The following is a 13,902-nucleotide window of genomic DNA, read 5'->3' as shown; positions in this document are numbered from 1 at the left end:
TGCACTTGGGTACCATAAAACACTGGTGTGTCCGCCCCAGAATCTACAGACAGAATAATAGATCTTGGGAGGTATACAGGCTCTGCAGTTTGGGGAAAGGCTGTTGCAGACTTTCTAGCCCACAGGGTGGAAGGATTGCTGTACAGGCTCCTTCATTTGGACAAGGACTGGGATCTCTTGGTCTTGTTTTGCTGATGCTTCATGGTGTGAGATCAAAGTGCATCTTCCAAGTGCCTCTGCTTGTTGGCAGCCTCCCGGCAGCAGAAAGCAAATCCGGGACGTTCCTGGGAGCTGAGAGTACCACCAGAGGAGGGCTGTTTCTAACCTCATTAATTCTCTCGTTTTTTTTTTTTCCCTGGGAGATGCATCCTCAAAGTTCTAACATGTAATGTATTTCATGACCACAGAGTGGTGTGGCTGTGAACAGCCTGGAGACGTGATTTTACTCCTTGAAAGGCCAAAACACCAAGGTAAATTTGACCAGGCCTCCCCTGAATTAAGGCTTCCCTCATAGCTCAGTCGGTAAAGAATCTGCCTGCAAGTGCAGGAGACCCGGTTCAATCCCTGTGTTGGGAAAATCCCCTGGAGAAGGAAATGGCAACCCACTCCAGTATTCTGGCCTGGAGAGTCCCACGGACAGAGGAGCCTGGCGGGGCTACAGGCCATGGGGTTGCAAAGACTCAGATACAACTGAGTGACTAAACCACCGCCACCACCCCTAATTAAATGTATACATTTTAAAATTAAACCAGTCTCAGTGTGAGTGATGTTCACTTTGGGAGGAAGTCCACTGCGATTCTAGATTGACAGGCCTGAGTTGTTGGAGCCTTGCCTTAATGACAACCTCAGATAGACTGGGGGTCCTACAGAAACCTTTCACAATCACCCAGTCAGGGGTCTCCCTGGTGATCCAGCAGTTGGAAGTCCACCTGCCAGTGTAGGAGACACAGGTTGGATCCGTGATCCTTGAAGATCCCACGTGCTATGGAGCAACTAACCCCAGGGAACACAACGACTGAGCCCGTGCACTAAAGCCCTCAAGTTGCAACCACTGTGCCCATCCATCTGAGAGCCTCTGCTCCCCAGTGAGAGTAGTCTCTGCTCAGCAAAGCCAGAGGAAGCCTGTGCGTGGCAACGAAGACCCAGCACAGCCCAAAATGGATAAATATATAAATAAGTCTACTTATGTATTTTATGCCATGTATGGATGTGAGAGTTGGACTACAAAGAAAGCTGAGCACCGAAGAATGGATGCTTTTGAACTGTGGTGTTGGAGAAGACTCTTGAAAGTCCCTTGGACTGCAAGGAGATCCAACCACTCCATCCTCAAGGAGCTCAGTCCTGAATATTCATTGGAAGGACTGATGCTGAAGCTGAAACTCCAATACGTTGGCCACCGGATGCGAAGAACTGACTCATTGGAAAAGATCCTGATGCTGGAAAAGATTGAAGGCGGGAGGAGAAGGAGACGACAGAGGATGAGATGGTTGGATGGCATCACCGACTCAATGGACATGGGTTTGGGTGGACTCCGGGAGTTGGTGATGGACAGGGAGGCCTTGCATGCTGCGGTTCATGGGGTTGCAAAGAGTTGGACATGACTGAGAGACTGAACTGAAATAAAATTATATAAAAAGAAAGCCCAGTGTCCTTAAAAAATACCCAAACAAGTTATAAAGCACGTTGAAATGCCACTCAGATATATTACTCTTTGTGCAACTTATGCAGAGAAGATAGGCTGTTAAGATTCCTCCAAACTCCCCAGTTTCATGTATGCAGTAAAGTTAGGTTTTTAACTTTTCATGAAAATATTTTATTCAGGAATTTTTTCTGTAGCATCTTGTTTTTATTTTGGACACATTTCAAAGCTACGTAAATACATCTTATAGAGAAAATATATATAAATATGTGTACTATTAACATTTAGTGAGTATACACATATATTATGTGTAGCTGAAACATTCTACTCCCTGTGAAATTATTTTCAGTGTGAAATTTACATGAGAAGTCTTTTTTTTTTTTTGTCTTCAAACATATTTGAAAGGGCTTCTCTGGTGGCTCAGAAGGTAATGTGTCTGTCTGCAATGCAGGAGACCTGAGTTCAATCCCTGGGTTGGGAAGATCCCCTGGAGAAGGAAATGGCAACCCACTCTAGTACTCTTGCCTGGAAAATCCCATGGACCGAGGAGCCTGCTAGGCTACAGTCCACAGGGTCACAAACAGTCGGACACAACTGAGTGACTTCACTTCACTCAAATGTATTGGTTTGTTAAATTTCTTCTGTGGAAAAGGAAACGGCACCCTGCTCCAGTATTCTTGCCTGGGAAACCCTGTGGACAGAGGAGCCTGGCGGACTACAGTCCATGGGGTGGCAAAGAGTCAGACACGACTGATTGTGTACACACACATATTCATTGTGATTTTTAAGTGATGAGGAGGATGCCCATTTAAAAGGTTTATCTTAAAAAATCTTTGTTGTCTGTAATGTTAAAACATTTAAGGTTGCCAAGTGTTTGAATGTGAAACACACACACACACACACACAAACATATATCTGGTTCCACTGATAATTCTCACACATACCTAGAGATGCTTAGTTATTTAGATGACTGCTGTAAATCATAAATTTGATGATGTACACCAGCAGTTCTTACCTTGAGATGATTCTGCCCCCTGGGGGTCACTTAGCAGTGTCTGGAGAGAATCTTGATTTTGGAAGCTAGATTGCTAAATCTAGTGGGTATAGACCAGCAAAACCGAGACACAAGACTGTTGAGACTCCCTTGGACAGCAGGGAGATGAAACCAGTCAATCGTAAACATAATCAACCCTGAATATTCACTGGAAGGACTGATGCTGAAGCCGAAGCTCCAGTACTTTGGTCACCTGCTGGGAAGAGCTGAACATTAGCAGTGGCACCAGATAAATGTTTGTGTGTGTATGTATGTGCGTCACCTTCAAATATTTCGCAGCTTGAAGAACAGTGGGGTCCAAAGTGTCACCAGCACTGAGAGACAGTGCTGGAGGTTGATGGTATGTCATTTTCTGCAAATTGCCAGATTCTAGAACATGACTACATAAGGTAGCTGGGAGCCTATGGTTATTGTGACTGCCTAACCTGGATGCTATGAGTGTCCGGGTAACGCCCCACCCCCAGGCCAACGCCAGGCTCCTCCTCCAACGCCCTGCTGGTTCATGGTCTCTCCGTGGCCCCCTGCTCCTTGTGGGGAGGTAGGCTTGAGCACAGGACTCAAGCGTGAAGGCTCCGTGTGACCCCACTTGCTCAGTCGTAAAGAGCATGCCACACAGAAGTGTTCTCATACGTGGAGCTGGAGGAGTGATGGAGTGGACCAGACTTCCTCAAGGCGCACACCTTGGAAGTCCTGGGACCGAGCCCCTGCCTGAGTGCTTTTTGTTGTTATTCAGTCGCGTCCATCTCTTTGCAGCCCTATGGACCGCAGCATACCAGGCTTCCCTGTGCTTCACCATCTGCTGGAGTTAACTCAAACTCATGTCCGTCGAGTCCGTGATGCCATCCAACCATCTCACCCTCTGCCGCCCCCTTCTCCTCCTGCCTTTAATCTTTCCCAGCATCAAGGTCTTTTCCAGTGAGTCGACTCTTTGCATCAGGTGGCCAGAGTATTGGAGCTTCAGCCTCAGCATCAGCCCTTCCCGTGAATATTCAGGGCTGATTTTCTTTAGTTTGATCCCCTTGTAGTCCAAGGGACTCTCAGGAGTCTTCTCCAGCAAGACAGTTCGAAAGCATCAACCAAATGCTACTTGTACGAAATGCTGCCTTCCAGGGACAGTGTGGTGCTGCGTGTAAGCTAACTCAGTTACTCCCCCAAAGAATTAGAAGAAAGTAAGTGGAACGAGAATCAAATACTTTAAACGACTTGCTCTGTCTCCGTACGTGCTTCATGCCAACAGGGGGCTGACTTCAGTGCATTTTATGTCTGTGTTCAGGAGCCTTTTGAGCAGCTGTGTGCATAAACTCCCCGCATGTCAAGTCAGGAAGACATAAAGGAAATACTGCATATTAACACGCATATGTGAAATGCTGAAAAATGGTACAGATGACATTACTTGCAAGAAAGAAATAGGAACACAGTCATAGAGAACAGATGTATGGATACCAAGGTGGAAAGAGAAGGTAGAACGAATCGGGAGGTTGGGATTGACCCACTATTGATAGTATGTATAAAATAGATAACTAATGAGAATCTGGGCTTCCCTGGTGGCTCAGACAGTAAAGAATCCGCCTCTAATTGCAGGAGACCGAGGTTCGATCCCTGGGTCACAAAGTTCCCCTGGAGAAGGGATAAGCTGCCCACTCCAGTATTGTTGCGCTTCCCTGGTAGTTCAGATGGTAAGGAATCTGCCTGCAATGCAGGAGACCTGGGTTCAGTCTCTGGGTTGGGAAGATCCCCTGGAGAAGGGAAAGGCTACCCACTGCAGTATTCTGGCCTGGAGAATCCCATGGACAGAGGAGCCTGATGGGCTACAGTCCATGGGGTCGCCAAGAGTCGGACACGACCGAGCGACCAGCACTTTCACTTGTCAATGAGAATCTATTGTCCTGCACAAGGAGTTTTGGTCAGGGCTCTGTGTTGATCTAAACGGGAAGGAAACGCAGATAAGAGGGGATATGTCTGCATGTATAGCTGATTGACTTTGCTATAGAGTAGAAAGTAATCGAACCTTCTAAAGCAACTATACACCAGCATCTCCTGATATTGAGGGGACGTTTTCTAAACCCTGACCCTTTGCTTACCTGTGGCTCGCCCCAGCCCCACAAAGAAGGCGGGACACACCATCCATATAAAAGCTCAGGGAGGTTGAGTCACATCTCCCAGCTCACACAGAGGTAGCATTTGGCCACCCAAGTCTGTCAAAATCGGATATGACTGACACTTCCTATGACCTCGAGGCAGGGTTGAGAAGGACCTGCTGATGCTGGTTCTAAATCAGAAAGGACTTTCAGGATCAAAAAGTCCGAGCAACTCAACACCTCTGCCCCGTTCTTGTCTGTCCCTGAATTATCCAGCGGTTGGATCACCGCGTGGCAGGAATCCAAATGTTGTCTCCAGTGCAAAGATAGATGCAGACACAGCAATTAGCTGTTTGGTGCGATGCAGAGTTTTCCCTGTTGATGCTACCACCCGGCGTCTCTGAGTTTTCATCCAGCTCTGATTAACTCGGCCTGGGCTGTCATGGATGGCGGAGCTTCCCCCAGGGATAGTCTAGCTCCCCGACGGACAGATCTGGCTCAGCTACGTTTCATTAAAAAGTAAATTATCTGTTTGACATATTTTGCTCAGCTTCGTTCCCTGGAATGAAATGCATAATTACATTCTGGTCCAGAAAGACTCTTGAGTAACCCACCGTGTCCTTAGAAACACATTCGTCTATTCTGGGTTGCAGAATGCTGTGTATTTAAAGGCAGGGTCTGATGGAGAGTTGGAGAAGGAAATGGCCACCCACTCCAGTATTCTTGCCTAGAGAATCCCATGGACAGAGGAGCCTCGGGGCTACAGTCCATGGGGGGTTGCAAAGAGTCGGACACCACTGAGCGACTGAGCAGCTGATGGAGAAAAGACTGGTGGTTGCCAATGGTGGGGAGGTTGAGGGAAGGATGGAGTTGGAAATTAGGGTTAGCAGATGTGAGCTTTTATATACAGAATGGAGAGACAGCAAGATCCTCCTGTATAGCACAGGGACCTGTATTCAGTATTCTATGATAAACTATCATGAAAAGGATTATTAAAGTACATAAAGGTATAACTGAATCACTTTGCCATACAGCCAAAATTAACACAACAGTATAATGAACTATATTGTATAGTCTCTTAAGTCCTGTCTGGCTCTTGGGACCCCATGGCCCATAGCCCACCAGGCTCCTCTGTCCATGGGATTCTCCAGGCAGGAATACTGGAGTGGGTTGTCATACCCTCCTCCGGGGGTCTTCCCAATGCAGCAATCGAACCCAAGTCTCCTGCATTGGAGGCAGATTCTTTACCACTGAGACCCCTGGGAAGCCCGTAATCAACTATACATTTCAATAGAAAATGTTGATTTTTAAAAAGTAGCATCCTTGTATCATCACTTGAAATACTTTCTGGCTCTAATGCATTATTTGTAATGCTCATGTGTGACATTCTTACGAATATCATACATCCCTTATCTATTGAGAGTTGTGGGATCCACACCGAGATGCATTGAAATGGTTAGGTTTGTTTTTGAGAGAAGGGGAGGGGAAGCCAGTGGCTTGCAGGGTCTTTAGTTCCCCAATCAGGGATTGAACCCAGGTCCTTGCAGTGAGGGCGTGGAGACCTGATCCCTAGACTGCCAGGAAATTCATTCCCAAGGATGTCACTCTTTCAAAGTGGACTCCTCCAAACTCCACAGGTCGATAGCTTAGATGTATCATAAGCTTCTTACAGAGGCTGCAGGGTCTCCTCTCAAAGGCAGGCGATATTTGACATGGAAGTGAGCATCTCTGTACCAACACTCTTAATTATGAATGATGACTTGATAGGACAGGCTGCATGACTTGCTGATGATCCTGGAGATGTACCTACCGTGTCCTTCAGTCTCTTCCAAGGAAGCTAAGGTTCAGGGCAACAATGTCTGGAGCCCAGATGCGCGCTATTGAGCCGCCCAAGACTGATAAGTATTCATTTTCTGCATGCATGCTTAGTCGTGTTAGTCCTGTTCCAACTCTTTGCGACCCTATGGACGGTAGCTCTCCAGGCTCCTCTGTCCATGGGATTCACCAGACAAGAATAGTGGACGGAGTTACCATTTCCTCTGCTAGGGGATCTTCGCGGCCCAAGTATCGAACCTGTGTCTCTTAACATCTTTTGCTTTAGCAGGCTCTTTCAATTTGATCCTCCCTTTGTGGTGGGCTTCTTAGGTGGTGCTAGTGGTAAAGAACTGGCCTGCCAGTGCAGGAGACTTAAGAGATGTGGGTTCCATCCCTGGATCTGGAAGATCCCCCTGGAGAAGGAAATGGCAACCCACTCCAGTGTTTTTGCCCGGAGAATTCCATGGGCAGAGGAGCCTGGCAGGCTACAGTCCATAGAGTTGCAAAGAGTCAGACATGACTGAAGCAACTTGGCATGCCCTTGGGATTGGCAGATAAATGTCCACATGGCAGGAAGCTGATCTGGTCTGGGTGCACACCTATGTTTCCCACATCTCAGAAGACTTTCAGAGTTCTACTCATAATATCTTAGGGCGTAGTGATGGTTTTTATTAATACTTATTTTTTTTTAATTGAAGTATAGTTGATTTGCAGTGTTGGGTTAGTTTCAAGTGTACAGTGAAGTGATTCAGCTATATATGAGTGTGAGTGTGTGTATGTGTGTGTGTTTCGGATTCTTTTCCCATATAGCTTGTTATAAAATATTGGGTATAGCTCCCTGTGCTATACAATAGGTTCTTGTTCATCTGTTTTATAAAGGTAACTCTTTTTTTAAAATCTGAGAAACTGTTTAGGTTATGCATAGTGAAATTGTACTGGAGAGGCCGCTGCACTAGATTGATCGGTGAAAAAGGATTTCCTGGAGTGATGTGTAGGGTTTCCCGGAAGATATAAGATGCCCCCGGTGACGCGGGTCTTCCGTTCATCATCTGTGTCTGGTTTCTCCTTTCCCCTTAGGCCGCCTGCTGTGCGTCGGCGTTCTTATAAAGGATCACTGTTGCTGGGAGGTGCTGGACTGGCCTGGCATCTTTGGAGCCCTGCAGCGGCGGGAATCCAGTCCGAGGATTAAGGCAGCGCAGCGGTCTTGCGATGGGCGGTCAGGACCACCGCCGGGCTGGCTGTTGATCTTGGGCTCTGTCTATGCCTCATCGGGAGTGGGTCTGCAGGAAGCCCTTCGCCTTTCCCGGCTCTCGGTCTTTGGAAGCCCCTCTGTCTCCCCGAGGGCACCCCCTCCCAACTCCCCTGTCTGGTCTGCTCAGAGTCTCCGCCCCGGACGCCCCACCCACCCAACCCCGGATGTGCACGTGAGCCATGTCGAGACCCCAGGGACTGTTATGGCTTCCGCTGGCCTTCACCCCCGTCTGCGTCATGGTCAACTCCAACGTCCTGCTGTGGATCACCGCCCTGGCCGTCAAGTTCACGGTCATCGACAGCCAGGCCCAGTACCCCGTGGTCAGCACCAACTACGGCAAGATCCGGGGCTTGAGAACGCCGCTGCCCAATGAGATCCTGGGGCCCGTGGAGCAGTACCTGGGGGTCCCTTACGCCTCGCCCCCCACCGGGGAGAGGCGCTTCCAGCCTCCGGAGCCCCCCTCCTCGTGGACCGGGGTCCGCAATGCCACCCAGTTCGCCGCCGTGTGCCCGCAGCACCTGGACGAGAGGTCGCTCCTGCACGACATGCTGCCCGTGTGGTTCACGGCCAACCTGGACACACTGATGACCTACATGCAGGACCAGAATGAAGACTGCCTCTACCTGAACATCTACGTGCCCACGGAGGACGGTGAGTACCCGTCTTTGGCAGAGAGCGGCACCTGCTGGGTCCGCCTCCCCGTGTGCCCAACAGCCTTTTATCACGTCCTGTGCATGACAGTTTCTATGACCCAGTTATTATCTTTCATCTTCACAGTGAAGTTATCACTCGTGACTTTCTGCAGTGTGTATTTACGCAGCTGGACAGTCCTGAAATGAATGACTTAGTCTTTTCTGGCTTTTGTAGTATTGCTGCCATCTTTATTTGCAGATGAGAATCTGTGCAAGCGTATAGTCTTGTAGATTTCACTGGGATCGCCTGTAAAAGGCCAGTCTAAAGAAACTAATAGAATTAACGTGATCGGCCTTCACGGAGCCACTGAGAATCATATCAGGAATAGCGCCTTTGGCTTTAACGTCTTAAGATGCTCGCGCTTTTCCTTTTGAGTCTTAAGAGGAACCACCGATTGTTTTAAATACACAAGCGAGGGATAGTTCGTTGAACGATTGGACTTGATTGTTGAGAAGCCACCTTGTCGCGGTAAACTTGGACGTCATTTCGTTCCAGTAGTCACTGCCGGCAAAAGGCAGATGTGTGTCGTCAGAAGAGTCTAGCTACCTCAGAAAAATAATGTTCTTGCTGGGAACCAATGCCCCCTTTCCTTTTGCATAACTCAGCAGTGAAAGTCTCGGTAACAGTAATGTTCCCTCTAAATCCAGAGCGTGTAAAACTTGGGTATCTCCTTCTTTGTGTAGACTTCAAAAGGCCAACCAGACTGAAGTTGGGCCAGGTCCATGAGAAAAATTATGTTCTCACTAGAACAAAATGACCCTTTTTTTTTTTGTTTGGATAACACAGCAGTGAAAGTCTGTGAAAGGCATCACGTTTCATATATTATTATAACTTAATATCACGCTAGTAGAACTTGGCTGTCTCCTTGTTCGTGAAGGCTTTGAATTAAAATGTTTGATACAGACCAACCAGACCACTGGATACAGTGTAGACCCATTTTTTTCATTTATTTACATGTGCTATTTTTGTACAAGGAGAAGAAAAAGGATAGAATGAAATCTTTCTGGAATTTAAAATTTAGAGGCATCATAGTAGCCATCGTGTCTACTCTGAAAACCAGAGTGCATCCTTGTCCTTGATAACTTTCACGGACACCTTTGTCTTCCTTTTTTTCCCCCTCTTTAATCCTTGGGAGATGTTTCTCCGTGAGACTCAACTGAGACCCTGGCCACAAGCGATGATATTACTCAGGGATATCCAGAATTGCATCGCGTCCGCCATGTGGTTCTTTCTCAGGGCGGATGCAGGGAGGTGGTGTGAGGACTCTTCAGGAGAAAGCAGGCCGCTGGCATCTGTTAGGGAGATGACAAAGGATGTCCAGGGGAAGATAACGTAAGGGCTGGGCTTCATCATATCAGCAGAGGTTGGCATGGAGACAGCCTCCTTGTTGCTATGGAGACAGATGAACCAATCACCTTGCATAGTCTAGGGCTGAATGGGGTTCAAGGAGTGACACCCGATGCCTTACTTCCATGTCCTACCCTGAGCTGTCCTTGCACGTGGCAGCTCCTGGTACCTCCTCGGTGCATCGACAAGGATGGGTAACCCCATCCCAAGCAAATTAAAGGTTCACCTTTCAAAACCACCTAAGTCCTGGACTTTCTCATCATGAGCTGTCCACATGAAGGAATTAAAAGAAAGATGGAAGGGGAGGCAGGGTAGAGGGAACAAGCCTGGGTAAAAGATTAAAATTGCTTTCACAATAAATTTGACATGCTGGGGTTTATGAACAGGTGACTTGAGAGTGCTACCCTTCCAAATAAGGACTGTGCTTCAAAGGGAGTACCTCCTTATGAGAAAGTGAAAAAGTGGTAGTCCCTCAGTCATGTCCGTCCCTTTGCGACCCCGTGGACTATAGCCTGCCAGGCTCCTCTGTCCATGCGATTCTCCAGGCAGAAATACTGGAGTGGGTTGCCATTCCCTTCTTCAAGGGACCTTCCCAACCCAGGGATCGAATGAGGGTCTCTCGCGTTGCAGGCAGGTCCTTTACAGTCTGAGCCTTGAGAGGTAGGGCGCAATTAGACCATCCAGGAAGAAAAGTCAATAGCTTCCTTGATTGCAGACTCATAAGTGCAATTGTGTGGATGGAAACCATAAGCAATTTGGCCATTTCTTTGTGGTTCAGTATTCAATAGGAATTTGGGGGGCGGGGCATGAAAAATGCTGCCTAACAGAGAAGCAATCTAAATTTAAGAATAAAGGCAGTGCTGCTTGTTGACTCCTGGGGTATTTTTATAGCACTTTGGCATGCCGTATCTCACACCATCTTGATGGGAGAATCAGAAATCTAATAGGGGCTGAATAGCTAAAATTGATCTCCGTATAATATATAAATAATGGATTTTCGCTGGTGAGTGAAGCCACACACCTGTGTGTTTGCAGAAACAGAAAATTGCAGCCTATTGGGTCCGGAGTTCTGTGCGTTTAAAAAAGATAACTCTTGTCCATTTCACAATGAACATGGAGGTTTAGATATTTAATTACTGGTTCTTCCTAAATGAAGAAACCCTACTTCTACCACAACACATGAAAATTATGGCTTCATGCTGGTCCCTGCAAAGAGCTTCCTTTAGGGCATATCTAAATTTGTAACTGTGCCTTTGATTAAATGGATGTATGGTGATACCAGCTATTTGGAATTCAAAATTCCACTTTGGCACTCGGTTATTTAATTTTTTTTTTTTTGGTTTGTTGTGATGCTTTGATCAGCTGGTGTTTCCATGTGACTTCACTACCAATAATGTAATTATGTATTGCTGTCATGTACCAGTTAAGCTTTACATGTTGGCATGGCAACAGAGACAGCCATTCTTAATTTCCAGAGACACACACTTATTGGAAGCAGAATAGTGGCTCCCCCAGAGAAGGGCGGGCTTCTCGGGTGCCTCAGTGGTAAAGAACCCGCCTGCAACGCAGAAGGCGTGGGTTCGATCCGTGGGTGGTGAAGGGTCCATGGAGGAGGAAATGGCAACTCACTGTAATGTTTGTGCTGGAGAATCCCATGGACAGAGGAGCCTGTTTGGCCGCAGTCCGTGGGGTCGCAAAGAGTCGGACATGACGGAAGCTACTTAGCAGGCATGCATGGCCGCACATGGACGGCAGGGTGAGTCCTAAGCCCAGGAAAAATTGACTGTTATTACCTTAGAGTGCTAAGCGGAGGAGGTTGTATCTAAAATTAATACCTGCTTACCTGTCGGAGGAGGAAATGGCAACCCGCTCCAGTGTTCTTGCCTGGAGGATCCCAGGGACGGGGGAGCCTGGTGGGTTGCCGTCTATGGGGTCGCACAGAGTCGGACAGGACTGAAGTGATTTAGCAACAACCTGTTGACTTTAAGAGGCAGAGAATATACTATGGCTTATCTGGGTGGGTCCATATGTGATCGCAGAGACTGTTAATTGTGAATGAGGGAGAGAGAAAAGGTGAGCAGGGCCAGAGGAAAACAAGAGGGAAAAGGCGCAGTGGGCCATTGCTGCCTTTGAGGACAGACGGAGCCGGAAGTCATGGGATTCGGCACCTTCTCGAAGCTGCAAAAGACAAGATATCTCCCCTTGAGCCTCCAGAAAGCCCTGCCCACCCGTCAATTTTAGCCTGGTGGAACTCTGACCTTCAGAACTCTAAGAGCCTCGATAGCTGCCCCTTGAAGCTGCAACATTGGTGGCGATTTGTTATGGGAGCAACAGAAATCTCATACAAAATTTGGGCAGCTTTTATCACAGTTTGAAATTTATCGTAAAGTGTTTCCCTGATTGAAAAGAACCCACACACCACTAAACAGTTAATGTGAACTTTGTCTGTCACTACTCATTCTGAGATGGCAATTCCTTTGTTTACCTTTGCAAGGCCACAATAGCTTGTTTTTATTAAACAGTCATTTTAATGCTGGGTGGTTAAAAATGTGCTGCTTTCTGTTATACATAGTAAGGAGTCAGCGCTGGTTGTGATGGCTGGGTGGAGATTTTTGAAGATGTGAGGTTTAAACTCTAGGAAGTAGACATCCAACTTGGATGTGTGGAGGTGTGAAAAGAGGTTTATGGCAAACCTTCAGTTCAGTTCAGTCGCTCAGTCATGTCAGACTCTTTGTGACCCCATGAATTGCAGCACACCACTCTAGTTTTCTTGCATGGAGAATCCCAGGGATGTGGGAGCCTGGTGGGCTGCTGTCTATAGCGTCACACAGAGTCGGCCATGACTGAAGTGACTTAGGAGCAGCAGCAGCAGGCCTCCCTGTCCATCACCAACTCCCGGAGTTCACTCAAACTCACGTCCATCGAGTCAGTGATGCCATCCAGCCATCTCATCCTCTGTCGTCCCCTTCTCCTCCTGCCCCCAATCCCTCCCAGCATCAGAGTCTTTTCCAATGAGTCAACTCTTCAAATGAGGTGGCCAAAGTACTGGAGTTTCAGCCTTAGCATCATTCCTTCCAAAGAACACCCAGGACTGATCTCCTTCAGAATGGACTGGTTGGATCTCCTTGCAGTCCAAGGGACTCTCAAGAGTCTTCTCCAACACCACAGTTCAAAAGCATCAGTTCTTCAGGGCTCAGCTTTCTTTATAGTCCAACTCTCACATCCATGCATGACCACTGGAATACCCATAGCCTTGACAAACCTTACTGGGATTCAAAAGTGATGCTGATTTTACACGGGAGCGTAGTGAAAATGTTAGTCCCTCGGTTGTGTCTGACTCTTTGCAGCCCCATGGACTATAGCCCTCCAGGCTCCTCTGTCCATGGGATTCTCCAGGCAAGAATACTGGGGTGAGTTGCCATGCGCTCCTCCAGGGGAATCTTCCCAACACAGGGATGGAATGAAGGCAGTGTAATGAAGGCACCTTTAAAAATCTCCAGATGCTCAGAGTGGGTGTAAGTGAATGGCATCAAAGAAAACACCCAAATGATTCTCTTCCCTCATCTGACATTTAGAAGCAGCTGTACCTCTGAATGGCTTCTTCTCGTGTTAGCATAATGTTTTCAGCTCCTTGATCCTTCTGTCAAGACCTCAAGATCTGATCTCTTCTGGGTCAGGTGGATTCTCTCCCCTTTTGAAAAACAACTTACTGGTGAATTTATCTGAGAGGATGTCAGTAAGTTCTCTCCCCTCCCCAGTTTTAGTGAGATGTCTCTGAGGGACATCGCCATGCAAGTTGAAGGCAGATAGCATGACACTTTGACTTCCATGAACTGAGAAACATGATCACAATAGTTTGAGCTGACGTCCGTCTTCTCATGGGCTTCCCTGGAGGCTCAGTCTGTCAAGAATCTGCCTGCAGGAGACATGAGTTCGATCCCTCGATTGGAAAGGTACCCTGGAGGGGAAGACATGGCAACCCACTCCAGTATTCTTGCCTGGGGAATCCCATGGACAGAGGAGC

The 13,902-nt window shown here is 47.6% G+C and overlaps 1 protein-coding gene across 2 annotated transcripts in view; it reads left to right on the top strand.

Annotated features, from left to right (window-relative positions):
• The window catches only part of LOC100300059 (neuroligin 4 X-linked), a 394,985-nt gene that overhangs the window by 82,010 nt on the left and 299,073 nt on the right, over positions 1–13,902 (top strand). For both annotated transcript variants that reach the window (XM_059884058.1, XM_015461827.3), the window contains exon 4: positions 7,664–8,489. In XM_059884058.1, the coding sequence (XP_059740041.1) occupies positions 8,018–8,489 (472 nt within the window). In that variant the 5' untranslated portion in view covers positions 7,664–8,017. The remainder of the gene's footprint in view (positions 1–7,663; positions 8,490–13,902) is intronic.

This window comes from Bos taurus, chromosome Y (genome assembly GCF_002263795.3).
Source record: "Bos taurus isolate L1 Dominette 01449 registration number 42190680 breed Hereford chromosome Y, ARS-UCD2.0, whole genome shotgun sequence".
NCBI lineage: Eukaryota > Metazoa > Chordata > Mammalia > Artiodactyla > Bovidae > Bos > Bos taurus.
The sequence above is the reverse complement of the archived record's forward strand: the minus strand, read 5'-3'. Positions and strand labels throughout refer to the sequence as shown.